The sequence below is a fragment of the Anser cygnoides genome, chromosome 2 (assembly GCF_040182565.1).
Source record: "Anser cygnoides isolate HZ-2024a breed goose chromosome 2, Taihu_goose_T2T_genome, whole genome shotgun sequence".
Classification (NCBI taxonomy): domain Eukaryota; kingdom Metazoa; phylum Chordata; class Aves; order Anseriformes; family Anatidae; genus Anser; species Anser cygnoides.
Window position 1 is genome coordinate 5,752,939 of NC_089874.1, and position 16,892 is coordinate 5,769,830.

At 49.8% G+C, this 16,892-nt stretch overlaps 1 protein-coding gene across 7 annotated transcripts; it reads right to left on the reverse strand.

Annotated features, from left to right (window-relative positions):
• Positions 1 to 1,470: 1,470 nt before the first annotated feature.
• On the reverse strand, positions 1,471 to 13,463 carry LOC106036800 (solute carrier family 22 member 13-like). Of its 7 annotated transcripts, none has more exons than XM_066991415.1 (11): positions 10,261 to 13,463; positions 8,038 to 8,141; positions 7,175 to 7,329; positions 5,841 to 6,009; positions 5,428 to 5,548; positions 4,853 to 4,947; positions 4,140 to 4,354; positions 3,544 to 3,652; positions 2,846 to 3,056; positions 2,243 to 2,287; positions 1,801 to 1,978 (listed from the first exon to the last, which is right to left on the reverse strand). In XM_066991415.1, exons 1-11 carry the CDS (start codon positions 10,630 to 10,632, stop codon positions 1,937 to 1,939), a joined length of 1,638 nt encoding a protein of 545 aa, XP_066847516.1. In that variant the 5' UTR covers positions 10,633 to 13,463; the 3' UTR covers positions 1,801 to 1,936. The 7 variants fall into 7 exon arrangements, with proteins under 7 accessions (XP_066847518.1, XP_066847517.1, XP_066847516.1 ...); XM_066991414.1 differs by having other exon boundaries at positions 1,801 to 1,981; XM_066991418.1 differs by having other exon boundaries at positions 1,843 to 2,118.
• Between the last annotated feature and the right edge of the window lie 3,429 nt (positions 13,464 to 16,892).

Here is a 16,892-nt window from a genome sequence, read left to right on the forward strand (position 1 = left end):
ATAACTCCATAGCCAAGGGGAGGAAGTCAGAAGTCTGAAGGGGAGGTGGGAACAAAATGGAGTAGCAAATGCAAGGCCTTAATAGAGTGGTTTGTCAAAGCATGATGAGAGAGACAGTTTGGGATGGTGCTGAAGGTGGTAGTGGTGAGCAAATTATAGGGACACTGTGTGTAGCTGAAGAGTTTGCCAAGACAGATCAATTTATGTCCAAGTCTTCTTCAGGCTGTTCACAGCTGACATGTGAGAAAAGCCCTGCTTCTGCACTTACACCCTACCTTACACCTGCATTCAGGTTACGACCTCCTGATCTCCATCTCCCTCTTGGAGGAGACCCATGTTTATCTATCACGACCTCCTCACTGCCAAGGAAAATGGTCAGGCAGGGCCAGAGGCATTTAAGGTGTGAAGGGGCAGCAGAAACAGGCCTAGACCTGTTGCCTGAGGCAAGGTGAGATGCTGGGTGAAGCAGCTCCTGTTGCCAGAGGATCCCCCAGGGAGCACAGGAACAATCAGAACAGCCCCATGCATCAGCTCCGACATCTGTCTGTGGGGTGGAGGTGTCAGGATCCCCGAGCCTGTCCTTTGAGCAGAGGACATTGTCTTCTCCTTCCTCCCAGCTCCATACTGGAGCTTCAGACCCATGACCGGAGAAAAGATTGCAGAAAGGGATGCAGCAGGGAATGGCTGAGGAGGTGAGACGCAGTATTAGTGCTGCTGCTGTGAGTCTGTATGTGTCAGTGTTAATGAGTCCTCATCTCCAACCACAGCCAGGTCCCATCACACTCTTGCAATCTGAGATCTTGTGTGTCAAAGACAAAGCACAGAATGAGTATTGCCTCCAAGCATGCTGGGCATGGACTTGGAACATCCCAGCCTTCAAAACACCGTTTACCACGGCACAAAATAATTGGAAACAAAAGGATGCTACAAACCTGAGTGACCAGCATTCTCCTGGGAACAAGACTAATGCTGTGAGCTTTGAAGAGGCAGCTCTGTGAAAGGGCACCAAATGCACTCTCTGACTGTAACCATGCAGAGCAGAAGGGGAGGCCACCCTTCTCTTGCCTTTGCATGACATTAGGTGACACTAAAATGTTGTAGTAGAGCTGGCAGCAGCCAACTGAGGTTGCCAGTAAATGCTGACAATGACTGGGCTAAAATGTCCAGATGTCCACTCAGTTTAACTGACATCGAAACGCAGTGTGCACTACACAATTCAGGAAGCTTCTGCAGCTGCTCATAGAGTAAAAAATATATTTAAATAAAGATTGTTCATCAGAAGACTTGGAAATAAAAATAAGTCCTGACTGAACCCAGTCATTCTGCTTTAACACTCTGTTTCTGCATTGTTTGTGGCTGATGGAAACCAAACACGTTTCCATCTGTGAGTTAAATTACAGGCTTCTAATTTCTGTGTAGAAAACACTCCAGAGCCAATAGCAGTTACAAAGGCCAACTGTGAAACAGTAGGAAAAAAAAATCAACACCATTTATTATTCACATATTGCATTACAAGTGTCTCTTATCAAACGCAAAGTATAATTTATATTATTCATGTAGAAATTCAAATTCAACACCACATAGAAATACAACCTAAATACGTGTGTGACAGGGTTTCAGTGACATCCTGATCAAACGGCGAGGCTCGGGCCGCCGCGAAGGCTGACGACCCAAGCGATTAGTGCAGGAGGGACACAGTCCGGTGCTCGCTTGCCCAGTAATACCACTCTACTGGCAATTCCTTATTGCTGTAAAACACGACAGGGATGGTTCCACGGGTACCAGTTTGCAAAGGACTGGGAAACACATCGGGGAGGACTCGCACAGCCAGGCATAACAGACCGGGTCTCGAGAACAGTTCGAAGTGCATCTTTTCCAAACGCAGAGTGACACAGATCTCCTCTCCCTCTGACAACGAGTAAAGTTGGTTTGTTGATCAGCTGCAAGACCAGTGTCCAGACAGCAGTGCCTCATTTTTCTGCTATAAAAAAGGCTCCATCAGAGTAGACCTTGAGAATGTGCCTGTTCATTCATCACTTGCTCTACAAGCATCTTCAGACTACATGTTCTGAGTCTACCCCATGCTCTTCAGTGTCTGTCTTGGACAAAGTCTCCAAACTGGTAATCGAGACAGGAAGGAGAAAGGAAGGCATTATATTGTATCCATCCTGACTTATGAATAATTCCTGTATGACCTTAAATTAACATTTTTTTATATCTTTAAATTCAGACCTCCACTTACCTCTGTTGGGGGGGTATCCACACCTGTATTGTCAGAAACATGTCTCTGAGAAACAGAAAAGAATTAAAAAGTGGAGAAACATGGATTATGACTTGATGGCAGCCTTCAGAAGTTAACCAAAAGACATGCAGCCTTCAACAACCTGGCTTCCCACACAACACCCGCTCTCTGAGCACCCATGGACACCCTTCTCCTAACAAAAGTACCGGGCTGCCATTCCACCCTGCCCTGTGGGGAACGGGGAGCTGGGAGCTACGCGCTGCTGAAAGCGGAGAGCACGGCTACGAGGCATCAGCCCTTCCCTGGGGAGGGCCGCGGGAGCCACGGGAAGTGCCCTTCACTCCTGCAGTCCTTTCATTTCATGGACAGGAGGGCAGCGGTGACCACCATGGGTCTGAGATTCCCTTCTGGGCTGTGTTATGGGGCAGATCACCACCACAACCCCTTCCCTTCCCCTCCCTCTGCAATGGGCAACTAACTCCCTGCCCTGCCATCAATGTAAGCCCCCAAAGATGCCACCACGCCCAGCCTATGCAATGCCCATGGGCCCTTCTGTGGTCCCCCTGTCCACCATGAGCAAGAGGAGGCAGTGCGGGGTCTCACCTCTGCTGCGGGGCGGCCACCCCTCGTGTCATCCACCAGCTCGGCGCCGCGGGTCTCGGGCAGCAGGAAGCAGAGCAGCCCCCCCAGCACGGGGGCACTGCCGAAGATGGCCATGGGGACGGCCCGGTGGTACTGCTCCAGGAGGCGGATCAGCGGGGCGATGATCCCCGCCACCCGCGCCGCCATCGAGCTCAGCCCCACGCCGCTTTGCCTGCAGGAGCGAGGGGCGCTGGGAGGTGCGGGCCAGGCTCCGTCCCCCAGGGGAGCAGCGCGACACCACAGGGGCAGTGCAAGGGGCAGACTCGGCAGCCATGTCACGGTGCCTCTGCCCTGCCCTGTCACCGGCATTACCACCACCATGGTGGAGTGCTATGACCCCGTGTCCTCCCCTCATGAGGGCTTGCCATGGGGCTAGGGTGACCACACAGGAGAGCTGCACACACCCGTGCCTGCCCTCCTCAGCCATGTCAGCGCTGCCCCGCTGAGGGGACAGGCCACGGGGTAAGGGGCAGCCATGGCGGCCATGTTGTACCACCTCTTCCTGCCCCTGCCCAGGGACCGAGTGTGTCTGTGGGCCCATCTGGGCTCTTGTCCCGCCACTGCCACCACTGCCACCCGTGGTGGGGTGCCGCAACCTGTGTTCCCATGAGGAGGCTAGCCCTGTGGGAGGGAAGCCATAAAGCCTGGCGAAACCTCACCTGATGACGGTGGGGAAGAGCTCTGCGGAGTAGACGTAGGAGGAGGAGAAGGAGGCTGAGGCAGCAAACTTGCCGATGATGGCCAGGACAGTGGTCGCCACGGGCTGGTCTGAGGGGAAGAGAGAGTTGCTGTGGCTTCCACGGAGAAGGTTCAGACAGGGCTCTGGGGCTCTGCAGTTTGATTATGTTTTGGGACAGCCCTTTCTAATGGACTTTGCAAGGAAATCTGCCAAATAAGCTACTGGACACCACTCCCTGACATGATGTTTTGAAAAATAACCTTTGGGACAACTGGCAAAGAGAACCCAGATTTGTTCCCAGGCTTTGAACGTTTTCTAAATCTGCAACTGGAGTGAGTCGCTGAGCTGCTGTAGGTCATTGGGAAGTTCTCACTTGGAAATATCACATCTATGAGCTTGAAAGCATCTTGCCAACCTGCTCTTTCTTTCAGCCTTGCTTGTATCACCAGCATAGCAGCAGGGGCAAAGGTACAGACTATAGGCAATGTGTAGGTAGAAACAGATAGGGGGAGATAAGTTCTTAACTGGGATAGAAAGGGCTGGAGCGCGCTTTTGAGTTGGGAAGAGGTTGTTCACCTTTGGGGATGCCAGCAATGATGAGACACATCACACCAGCCAGCAGCAGCAGAACAGCCTGACATTTTTTCCTCCCAAACCACTGTAGCAGGAAAATGCAGGAAATGCGAGCTGCTAACTCCACTGCCCCAAAGGCAAGTTGTGTGAGATAGATGTCAAGACCAAAATTAGTCACATTCAGACTCAGACCATAGTAGACAAGGCTGTTAACGAACCTGAAATCCAATGGAATGAAACATGCAATCAGACGGATTTTCCATGGATCTTTTCTTCAAAACTTAGGCTAGTTAGACCACATACAACTTATTTAAATTCCCAGGAACCTCTGTTTTGCTTCTAGTCACCACCTGTGACAATTCTGTACAACATAGTTGAATGAGGTAAAGCAGTATGGACACTGATACGTTCAGCAACATTTATTCTTCACCCAGAATTTCTGTGGGGACATAAAACTACCCCAAAACCCAGGGACTTTCAGGAATCCAGAATTTCCTCAGCCTTTCTCACAAACCCCACAGCATCTGGAATAATCAGCTTCTCCCTACACACAGAAAAGGTAAATCTGGTCCAGTCTTGGGAGACAGAAAGATGGCAAATGCACACAGACATGAAAAAAAAACTTACATGAGGTGAATTTACAATTATGAATAACCTTCAAGCCCTTCTTTTCTTCACCCAGGAGCTAGGAAAGAGGGAAACAAGCAATGTCTTACCAGGCACACGACATGATTAAAGTCACCTTCCGGAGGTGCTTCTTCCGAAAGAGATCCAGAAAACTTCCAGACTTAGCCTGTGTCTCACACTTCAGCTGCAAAATGGAGAAAGCCAGAGAGTCAGAGCAGAAAAAGAAAACCCATGGCTAGCTCTTTTTCCAGCCAAAGACTAAGGATAAGCTCAGCGGGACAGGCTGGTGACCCAAAGCTGCTGTGGGAGGGATGGCAGCCCAGTGGGGCTCGGCTCCCCTGCCTGTGGTGTGGCTGCCCCATGCAATAGATTGGAGACTGGGAGGTTCCTCGGGATGAACACTGTCAGTGCAGGGTCCTTGGGATGCATGGGGTCGTAAATAACTCCACCCCTTTGGGCATTTAGACATGGAAACCACAGAGCAGGGACCTCATGCTCATCCTCCACACTTGTACAGCCCTCACTGAAGAAAAGCCTAACCCTAAATGATCCCAGCGTTCATGGAAAAATGTTTACCAGGTGAGCCCAGCTCCAAGGAGTGCTACAAAGCCACGCTCAGAGGCAGGTCTCTGAGGACGAGCAGCTCCCCCCATGGTTTTGGTACCTGCCCAAGGAGTCCCGGTGGGATGGTGCGCTTGTTGATGGATGCCGCTTTCTGAAGGACCTTCTTAGCTTCTTCTATTTTGCCTTTGGTCACCAGCCATCGAGCCGACTCTGGTAGCACCCTGCCAAGGAGATGAAAGCAGCAGATGCCGCTGTGACCTGCTGACTTTCCTCAGAGCCCATCTCCCTGCAACCAGGCCCTGCAAGTAATGGGCACGATGTGTGCCGGGGGGGTCTAAATACCTCCTCAGGTCAGGCTTCGCAGAGCTACGTTTAGGCCACATCTGAGGACCTGAACCAAAGCAGCTGCTGCTCTCCAAGGCCCAGTGGCCCAGGGAGATGTGCTGATCTCTGCAGAAAGCCCTCCGGCATCTGTCATGCCTGCAAGGAGCGTACTGCCCACCTGCCACTTACCAGATGTAGAAGAAAAGGGCAAACATAGGAGCAGATCCTGCAATTTCCAGCAACCTCCAGTTACGAATCCCATAGCTCAAGCCAGCCAAAATCATTTGTCCAATGGCAAAACAGCAGTGAGTAATAAGCACTGCACGTGGCCGATAGGAGGCCCCAACCCATTCTGTACCTGAAAAGAAGAACAGAGATTGAAGGTCATTGATGTGAGTGATTTCCCCTTATTCAAGCAGTGTGTTTCCCCTGGAAAAGAACTCTTCAGGAGCTGAGGAGAAGAGACTGGCAGTCAGACCTCCATTGTCAGAGACATGTTTGAAATGCTCTCACACAGTAGGGACACATTTCACAGTTCTTCATATCCCTTTCTGGGGCTGACAGCATCTTCTGGATTGGTTGTCCTGTCCCTGCGAGGGGAGCCTGCCATGCTCCTGCTCTCCCTACATCTATCATCCTCCCATTTTATCTGGGTTGTCTTCCCTGAGCTGTCACCCTGAGAGAGGAGGAACAGGCCTATTATTAAGCCTTCTTTTGAGAGTTTCTTTCTTTCTTTTCTTTCTTTCTTTCTTTCTTTCTCTTTCTTTCTTTCTTTCTTTCTTTCTTTCTTTCTTTCTTTCTTTCTTTTTTCTTTTTCCTTCCTTCCTTCCTTTCTCTTTCCTTTTCTTTTCTTTCTTTTCTTTTCTTTTCTTTTCTTTTCTTTTCTTTTCTTTTCTTTTCTTTTTTTCTTTTCTTTTCTTTTCTTTTCTTTTCTTTTCTTTTCTTTTCTTTTCTTTTCTTTTCTTTTCTTTTCTTTTCTTTTCTTTTCTTTTCTTTTCTTTTCTTTTCTTTTCTTTTCTTTTCTTTTCTTTTCTTTTCTTTTTTTTTCTTTTCTTTTCTTTTCTTTTCTTTTCTTTTCTTTTCTTTTCTTTTCTTTCCTTTTTTCTTTCCTTTCCTTTCCTTTCCTTTCCTTTCCTTTCCTTTCCTTTCCTTTCCTTTCCTTTCCTTTCCTTTCCTTTCCTTTCCTTTCCTTTCCTTTCCTTTCCTTTCCTTTCCTTTCCTTTCCTTTCCTTTCCTTTCCTTTCCTTTCCTTTTTCCTTTCCTTTCCTTTTTTCCTTTTTTCCTTTTTTCTTTTCTTTTCTTTTTTCTTTTCTTTTCTTTTCTTTTCTTTTCTTTTCTTTTCTTTTCTTTTCTTTTCTTTTCTTTTCTTTTCTTTTCTTTTCTTTTCTTTTCTTTTCTTTTCTTTTCTTTTCTTTTCTTTTCTTTTCCTTTTTCAAAACATGCAGGACTATCTTTTATGTCTTTTTCTATCGTATCTTGAGAGGTCACACTGGTATGCCTCAGGGCAAGGGCATCCTACTCACCTAAGGCCAAGGCAGTAATCAGAATTCCTGACACAGCAGTTGCCACGACACATCTGAAGGCCATATATACATAGAAATGGGGCACAAAGGCAACTCCTAAACCAAACAAGCTCTGGATGAAGATGGAGATCAGAAGGACTGGCCGGCGTCCGATCCTATGGAGGAAGAAGGAAGTTACTGTTGGTATCTGGAGAGACCCCATGGGAATCCAGAGGGGTACACGATGATTTGGGAACTGTTCACACCAGCGGTTTGACTCCTGTGTGAATAGAGCTCCTTGACCCAGGGAGGAAAAGACAGCAAAAGCAGCATCGCCACTTCTGACCAGATGTGATACCAGCAAAGAGTAAAGTAACATGCCCTTGAAGGACTCCCATGCTATCTCTGCTCACAGCAACGAGGACCAGACTTAGACAGACTGTAATGCCAGTTCACCTGTGAAATGCCCTATGTGCATACTGTGCCCTTCTCCATTCCATGTCCCCTTTGTGGCCCTGGGCTCATGGGAGCTGAGGACTCTGGCCAGGGTCATCAGGAGCTGAACAAAGCCACTGGAAGGAAGCACACATGGTCTGGTTAACACAGCTGAAGGTTGGGTCCAACTCTGTGCCCAGATGTAGGTTTCTAGGATCCCCGGAGACAACCTTGGGTAGCTGAAACAAGAACTGGGGCTGGACATGAGACGTCTGAAGGACCCCTAAGGTTGTATCTGCCTCCCTCTCCTATCACCTCTCTTGTTGAGGAAAGGGGATCGAGTTCTGTGAAGGGGATATTTTGTGATCAGAACACAGGCATCCTGAAGCCTCAGCTGCGTTGTTTGAGGGTGCCAGGCAATAACTCTAGGTAGGTGTCTGTGTCCTCACCTGTCGCTTAGTGGCCCAAAGATCATGGCTCCCAGGAACAGTCCCAGCATGTAGACAGACTGGGAGATGTCATTCAGGTCCTTCCTGTCGCACACGAGGTCGAACTGGAGGAGGGAAACACAGCTGCTTTTGTTCCTGCCAGGTCCCAGCTGGGCAGCTGCTTTCTCAGGACGGGCAGCACGTCTGGCCCTGGGTGGGGACAGGAGGTGGGTGCCCGGGCTCTCGCCTTAGCCCCTGGAAGCAGAGATCCCTCTCCCAAGGATGCGAGTCTTTATCGTGTGCATGAGCTGCACAAGTTGGAGGTGGGACAGACCCCTGGGCACTCAGCGATGCCCCAAGCACTGGGACCTGCAGGAGTGCATCAAGGCCAGGCAGCCCAAGGGAGCCTCCTGGCTGGGAAGTGTTGGGTGAAGTGGGGCCTCGGAGAGGGGTCCCAGCACCTGGCTGCCCTGGCTGCAAAGGCTGGGCAGGGTGGGACAGGCTGGAGGCAGAAGGAGGGCAGGGTTTAGTGGGTTTACATGGCAAGGCTTTGGGTAGTGGGGGGCCATAGGGGTGGCTTCTGTGAGAAGAATCCAGAAGCTGCCCCATGTTAGATAAGGGCCCTGCAGCTGGCCAGAGTCGAGCCAATAAGCGATGTTGTTTGTGCCTCTGTGAGAGCAGATTTAAGAAAGGGAAAAACAAACAAACAATAAAAAAACAACTACTGCACAACAGCAGCTGGGAGAGAGAGGAGTGAGACCCAGCCCTGCAGCCCCCAAGGCGAGTGCAGCAGGAGGGCAGGAGGTGCTCCAGGCACGCAGCACAATTCCCCTGCGGCCTGTGGAGAGGCCCCTGGTGGAGCAGGCTGTCCCCCTGCAGCCCATGGGTCCCACACGGAGCAGATCTCCACGCTGCAGCCCGTGGAGGAGCCCCCGGTGGAGCAGGTGGATGTGGCCTGGAGGAGGCTGCGGCCCACGGAGAGCCCCCGCAGGAGCAGGCCCCGGGCCGGAGCTGCAGCCCGTGGAGAGGAGCCCCCGCAGGAGCAGGGGGTCTGGGGGGAGCTGCCGCCCGTGGGGGACCCGTGCTGGAGCAGTTTGCTCCTGGGGGACGGACCCCGTGGTACGGAGCCGTGTGGGAGCAGGTCTTGAAGAGCTGCTGCCTGCGGCATCCCATGGGAGGGACCCCGCGTGGAGCAGGGGCAGAGAGGGACAGAGAGGGAGCGGCGGGGACAAAGTGTCAGGGACTGACCGCAGCCCCCATGCCCCATTCCCCTGTGCCACTCGGGGGGAGGAGGGAGAAGGGGGTGAATGGGGGGAAAGTGCTTTTGGTTTCTTTCCTTTGTTTTCACACTTCTCTAGCTTGTTAGTAATAGGCAATACTTTTCTCTAATATCCCTATTCAGAGTCTGTTTTGCCCATGATGGGGAGTGATGATAATCATGACGATAATTGTTGAGAGATCTCCCCGTCCTTATCTCAACCCTTGAGCCCTTTGCATCGTTTTTTCTCACCCTTTCTCTATGAGGAGGGGAATGAGAGAGAGGCTGTGGTGGAGCTCGGCTGCCCACCGGAGTGAAACCACCACACAGGGGAGCAGCGTTTTCTCTGGGAAAGGATGGCTGGAGCAGGAGAGAGAAGGGATGCAGCAGCTGCTGAGGGGCCTCCAGAGAAACTGGTTGTGAAATGGACACAGGGCTCCAGGGGAGCAAAGGAAATGCCAGAGGCTGGGCTCCCTCATCTGGTTTTAGCCCACAGGAAGGTGCCCAGGAGAGTGCTGGAGCTGGGAGGGAGGAAAGACTGAGAGAGGAAAGAGGGAGGAATGTGGGGAGAGAGAGGAAGAGAGGTGCAGAGAGGGAAATATTGGCGATGCCAGGAGGCAGGGCCTTTGCTCATCTGCACGGCCCATAGGAAGGTTTGTCTAAGCCCTGAAGGGCTCTGGAGGTCCCAGAAAACTCAAGGGCAAATTAAAGCTCTTGGAAAGTAAATGTCTTTCAGAGGGAAGGTGCTGTGAGGAGAACCAGGCAGCAGAATAGGGGAAACTGTGGCAGGGAGACCAAAAAGGTCCCCCCAGGCCAGGTACCGTGAGTTACTTGGGTGCTGGCAAGGGGCTGTATGGTGGGCAGAGCATGTGCTGGACTCAGCCCCACACCGCCTCTGCCTTGGCCTTCCACAAAGTGCAGGACAGGAGGCTCCCGTCCATCCCTTCCCCTCCACGTCCCCAGGGTATCAAAAGGCATTTACAGACCTCGGTGAGCAGGGACGGCTGCTGTGCTGAGGGGTACACCCAGCCACTGCTGCACTTCTCCGTGGCATTCAGGCCGTACGCCACGATGGAGCCGAGGTCCCAGTCCACGGGCGAGTACATGGAGCACTGCTCGTACGCCCCGTCCGCGTCGCGGGGCACGGTGAGGTTCAGCTGCTCCTCCTCGGTCAGGTTGGGGCCGACGGCACGGATCCAGCTGGTGTTGCAGTAATGAGGCACGTCCACGACTATGAACACTTGGCCAATCATTTGGAAAGGGTTAAGAAGCAGTGGGAGGGAGAGCAACAGTACTAGCCATTTCTGATATAGCCCAAACTCCCCCAGAGCACTTATAAAATCTCCAAACTCGGCCATGGTGCGTACCTCTATGTCCAGGCTGCGCTAGAGCACGTTGCTTAAATAGCAAAATATTAATGTTTAAACTCTTTGAGCACTAAACACCTAATCAGATGTGATAAAATGAGTACTTCTCATGAGCACCTGAATCAGCATGTCCCCCATTAAGATGATATATTGGAGTCCTGTGGGACGCATTTTGTCACCAGCCATTCCCTCCCTGTTCCTGGGGCCAGAACAAGGGTGCCAGAGCACTGTCACTCTTGGGGACAGAGTGGGGACAGCTCGCCTTGTCCCAGTATCTCCCCAAACCTCCTGAAAGCAGCTGTGCTGCAGAGTGATTTTTTTCCAAACTATGGGTGTGAATCCACAGAAAAGATTTCAGTGTAGGTTGTGGGGCTGGTCCCGTGCAGCTGTAAAGGAAGCAGGAGGCCAAGCAGAGGGTGGATGGGTTTGGGGGCCTGGGTCCATGTTCCTGCTCTGCCCCTGCCGTGCTCACAGCCATTGCTCCTCTGCCATGCGTTTTCTTACAGCCAAGCCCACCCTGCCCTGCTACTCCCCATGCTGAATTACCCCAAATCAAATGTCTGGATTTGCAGGGCCAACTTGCCCAAGGGGACACGATGGCTTGATCCGAGCTGAACGCCTAGGACTGATGTGGCATAGAAGAAGCACAAGATGCACTTCCCGTCTTGGAAGTACTTGCTGCACAATTTCCAGGTGGACCCACTGTGCTGTCTGACATGGCTTGTTTTTTTCTTCTCTGGGGCCACATCTGCTGGCTGTGCTCCCTCCTCTCCCCCATGCACATCCCCTTTCAGACAAGAAAGGTTGCTCTTGCTCCATATGCCGGGGCAGACAGGGGGCTTGCAGCTTCTCATTCACATGTGCTGCTCTCATTAATGGCTTAATGGCTGGGTAGCCCACCCTGGTGACTTCTGCTTTGGACATGGAAATATGGGTTGGTCATCAAGTAGACGTGATCTTGACATCTGTGTCCCAAGCTGTCGATTTTCATTTGCCGCAGGTAGTAACCCTGGTCAGTCATAAAACTGAATCTAAACTACAATGTCTTGGAGAGAATCCTAAAATAGGTTTGACTGACCCTTAAGAAAAACATATCAGACTTGTCACACATACATACAGAGCACACAGGATTTGGGGATAAGAAAAGACATTGGCCTGGTTTTGCCTGAGGTTCTGATGTCACTTGAAAAGGAGATTGACCTGATTTCTGCTGCGAGTCTGAGCTGTTTCCTGGGCAGCCTCCCTGAGTGGTTTGCATCTTTATTCCTGGGAACTGGAAACCCAGGTTGCCCTCAGCGTTTGAAATGCGGTGTGTGGTTTGTCAAAGGTCTCCTGGCTGCTTTCACCGAAGCGATAAGGACAGGTCACTGGACACTGACTTGCTTGCCTCGTGTCTCCTCTCAAACCCTTCGTCCATCACTCCCAGCTCAGGGAGTGCATCTGAGCCTCCAGCAAAGCTACAGAAGGATCAGATAAGTCCAGGTCTCTGCTGAGTAGGTACAGCACTGGTGTACTTACAGAAGTGAGAGGCAGTGGAAGGCATGACCTTAAAACATCACCCCCTAAGCTAATGGGAGCAAGGAGAGAGAGGAGTAATTAGTTTGTGCCTACACACACCACATGGCCAAACACGCCACTGAGCTTTGGACCCACATCCTTGGATGAGAGGACTTGCTGTTGTTCAGCGACTTGCTGTGAGCAAGAGGCTGGGCTAAATGACCTCCAGAGGGTTCCTTTAACTCTGAATCCATGTTATGGGGTGACTTTGCCTGGGAGATCTGCCATGCAGAGGCATTTCAACCCCATCCTGCTGAACAGGATACAGGTACCTTTCTCGCCAGTGCATAACCAGCTGAGCTTACATGATATTCTTTCCCACTCCTCAGCCATCAGCATCTCCTGTGGTAAAGTGGTCGGGTTTTGACCACAAAAATTCCTTGCGGGTGTCTCAGACATGCCTGCAGTCTCAGGAGCTAACGCAGATGTGACTCCTTGAGGCTGTCCTTCCTAGTGTCACCAGCCAGGCTCTTCTGGTGCCATGGGAAAGCTTCAGTGCCCTGTTGTAAACTCTGTCACCCTAAGATGACACTTGTCATAGAAGGAGATTGTTCTCAGGACTGTCTTCAGCTCACAAAGAGATGTGGGGCTGAGTGGGTCAATCCCAAATGGCGGAGATCTCTCTGGGGCAAAAACTGGGTTGACCTTGTAAAGCTTTCCTTCCAGGAGCCCCACAGCAACACTTTCTGTGCTTATTTCTCTGTCTCACAGTTTTGCCCGGGTGGATTACTGCTGTTTGCAGAGAAAATAGAAACCAACTGAAGTCAACAGGTCTGAAGGAAGACCTGGGATGTACAGCTGGAAAACATGTACATCCATATTCAAATGTCAAGGACAGAGGGAGTTCAGGGAGAGGAACCATTGCCTGTGGAAGAAGGCTGCTTTGGACAGCAGGGCATCAACGCACTGATCTGTGGGCTTGGCTTTTCTCTTACATAGCTCTGGATGTCAGCAGTGGCTGTGGCTGGAAGCCCATTTGGACATCTATATGTTGGGATGAATTGCAGCCAGAGCAGGTTTGCAGCAGCCAGCCATGGTGCTTCTGCATTTCCTTCTCCCTCTTAGGGCTTGTAAGGAGGGGGCTGGGTTTTTGGGCATGTACTAGTGACAGCTTGGTCTGGGATGTCGCTTTGGCCCAGGTAAACGGGCACCCCCTTCCTAATGGTTTCAATGAAAGGTTTAATCCCTTCAAGCCTTCAGGTCTCATTTCTCCATATCTAAATACAGCTTGATCAGGTTTCAGGCAGGACTGTGAGATGGCAGCACCTTTGTCCTGAGGCACTTGTCCCACCCCAAGGTGAGACCATTTTAGCACCCAATGGGTCACGTAGCTTTACAGCCACCCCTCTTTTTCTTGGATACACATTGATGTCCCTGCAGAGAGCACCGACAAGCTGCTTTGCAGCAGATGCAGTCATTAAGCAGTTTTATTCCTCCAGCAGATCTGACAGAGCCAGTGTACATTTCAGCACTAATGTGGCAGGGATGATATATGTATTTATTAATTGTTTTAACACCTTTATCTTTTTTATAACAGACAACTGATTAACACAGTTGCAGCGATGTGCTCCACGAACCTTTTTGTAAGGTGTGTTCTTGTTTTGTCTCTCTGATGTTCCAGGTGAACTTGCTTATCATCTGTGTAATTGTTAATCTCTGCAACACCTGTGCTATGGCAGCAAAAGGCAGCCAGGGAGGGTCAGTGTGAAACCATACAGGGATAGCAGGACTTCAAGAGACCTGGATTCCTTTTCCTGCTCTGCCCTTCTGACCAGGTGACCTTCGCAAGGTCATTTCACTTATCTTTGCTTATTGTTATAAAAAGAGGATAACGATGGTAACCTCCCATGTGAAGCAATTTTGCAGTCTAAATAAGGAAAAATATAATGAGGGGAGTGACATATCTATCATTAAGCATAGACAAGCCATATAATCAGTTCTAGATGTCTAAATATTGTTGTCTTTATGAGAAATAGATATCTAAGGTTGTATTGTAATTAGCTGAGATCAATCAATAAGCTCAGTGGAGTTCAGAGAGCTGTTAGCTTTCTGCATGCAGTTGTTTATCGCGAGCTGAATCACCCCCTGGACTGCGTTGCCAGTACTTACTGACTCTCCATTAACTCTGAGTGGGCTTAGACATCTGATTTATGTTGAAATATTGCTCTTGCAGACACCTAAACCAAATTTGGAGCTGAATATCTATCTTGCCCCTCTCAGCTCTGCCTTTGCTCATTGCAAAGGCAAGGATTGCTCAAGGATTCCCCCTCCAAGTGCAGGGAAGGGGGTGCTGGTCCCACTGGAGAGGTTAACCTCTCTTTGGAGCTTCCTTGTGGTGAAGCCAGTTTTTGTGGTGTTCTTTTTTGGGACCTATGTGCTGATCCACTATGACCAGGATAGAGATCTTAAATTTAGCTCCTTAAGCCGCTAATAAATCATTCTATGCACAACTGAATTCACCTAGTGCTAGAGCAGTGGGGATTTCTAAGCTGACTTCATGAATCAGATTTTGTCCCATATCAGCTAACTTCAGAAACTTGTTTTCTTTCTCTTTCCAACTATATAAAGAACTCCTGGTTTAAAAGGTCATCACTGAACACATTTGGGTCTGCAGAGGAGAGACTTTCGTGAGCTTCTTCAGCTTCTGACATTTTTCTGCTCCCGTCCATTTTTGCAGGAACATCCTGGCCAATTTGGTCTGAATCAACATGAAAGGGATCAAAGAGACTTTGATTAGGTTTTTCAGAAGCATGGCTGGTGACCATGTACAGTGGAGGAAAACTGCCTTCCTGCATAGAGAGGTGTTTGTTTGTTGAGTCTTCAGCACTAAAACCCCATCCGAATGTATCTTCTGCAGCCTTTGGAGCCTGGTACTGTGGATCAAAGTGCTGCAGCAGTGCACAGTCCTGAATCCCTTCTGAGTCTCCAGTAACTATCTCATCTTGTCCAACAAGAAGTGGGAAGCTGGAAGTGTCCCACAGTTCTAGTGGAGCATTTGCCAGGATTTCCTGGCACAACTCTGAAGGATTTGGATCAAAGCAACGTGAAGCTCCTGTCTGTGAATTTTGCAAGTCTAAATTTGGGATTTTACTCGCTATCCTGGGAAAATCTTGTCCTATGTTTTCTACAGATAGGAAAACGTTACTGTCTTCCAGAAGATGCATGTTGTCTAACTGAAGCTCAGCTTCCTTGGGTAGTTTTCTTAAATTGCTTGACGAAGAAAAAATCCCATCTTCTACCATTGTGTTCTGGATATCCAAACTCAGTAAGTGCTGACTTTCCAGTAGACGAGCATCACAATGACTTCCTTCCCTGATGACTTTTGTGCTGTTATCAGCTGCAGGCGTAAGCTCTGCAGAAGGATGGAAAGGGTTTGTTCCACCTTCAAAGTCTGCTGCATCTTCTTTCTGATTTTCCTGTGCTGGCACGAGAGAGGGCCAACAGCTGTCCTGTTGCTGCTGAACCTGCCTGTCTAAAGCTGGTTGGTCATGAATGTCAAGTTCAGTTTTCTCATGTTTATCATCACATGAAATGTTTGTACCAGGAGGAAACAACAAAATATTTGTCTCCTTGCCCTCAGTGGTATCTAAGCAGCCTCCAGAACTCTCCTGCATATCTTTGGGGATGACCTCTGTCTTCCCTGGCTGTGGCAGCTGATCATTTTTGGAGGCCTTTTGTTTTGCTTGGCTGGAGGAGCTGAAGAGGCCCTGGGGCTTTTCCTGCTTGTCTTCAGTATTTGTTTGTTCTGAGGATCTTGCAGGATTTTCTTGTTGACTCTGCTTCTTCTCTGAGGAGTAACCAAACAAAGTGACAAGGGCTGATTGGGGCTTAGTGGGTTTCCTTTGGCTTGTTTCCTTCTTGGGAGCATTGGCTTTGTCTTCAGAACCAAAAAGTGTAGTGAAGGGGTTTTTCCCAAGCCTGAAACCTTTACCTGGCACCTCTGTCCTGGCTCGACTGCTTCTGGTCTCTTTGCTTTGGTCACCAGGTCTTGATGTATGCACTGTGCTTTCACCTGGGTGTTTCAGATCCATTTTTTCCTCACCCTCTGGATGACCCCCATATTTGTCTGAGGATTCGTTCAGTTTGGAAGAGTCTAATTTCTTGACTGGTTGCTCAGAAATGTTAAAGATGTTTCCACCAAGAACTTCACTTGGATCCTTTGATTTGGAGTTGTCAGCTTCATCAGGTGAGGGCCAAGTGGTGCAAGTTCCTTTCAAAGGCACGTCTGCTGATACTGGAAAATCCTTGCCAGGTGATTTTACATCATGTACCAAAATATCCCCGTGAGGGTTAGCCATCAGTGGGCTACACGTGGCCTGAGGTTCTGTTTCTTGTAGATCGGGCATATTGTGGTCATCTGTCTTCTCTGGCAAACCAGGTGAAGGGACTCTGTTCTCTTCTGGTGTCTTTTCCTGAGATGTGTGCTCAGGGCTGAGTTCTTCCAGAGACCCTAATGTACTTACTGGTTTCATTTCTTTGGTATTCTCAAATTCCACCCCTTTGCTCTCAACCTCAGGCAAATGACTTACACTGGATAGCAGCATGCTTTCCTCTAAACTTACTGGTGTTTTTTTCCCAGGAAACTCATCGTTTTTTGTCTTGGATTTCTCATTCACCAGCTCAGCTATCTCAGGTGATGCACTCAGTCCTCCTGGCTCCAGGGAGCTGGATGCTACACTGGGGGTCCCTGGCAC

Excerpts from the sequence above, each read along its gene's own strand:
- LOC106036800 (XM_066991414.1), bottom strand. The coding sequence starts at position 10,632 with ATGGCCGAGTTTGGAGATTTTATAAGTGCTCTGGGGGAGTTTGGGCTA. Across the intron at positions 3,057-3,543 it reads CTCTTCCCCACCGTCATCAG|GCAAAGCGGCGTGGGGCTGA; the intron begins GTGAGGTTTCGC and ends TCGCTCCTGCAG. Across the intron at positions 2,288-2,845 it reads GTGGCCGCCCCGCAGCAGAG|AGACATGTTTCTGACAATAC; the intron begins GTGAGACCCCGC and ends TCTGTTTCTCAG.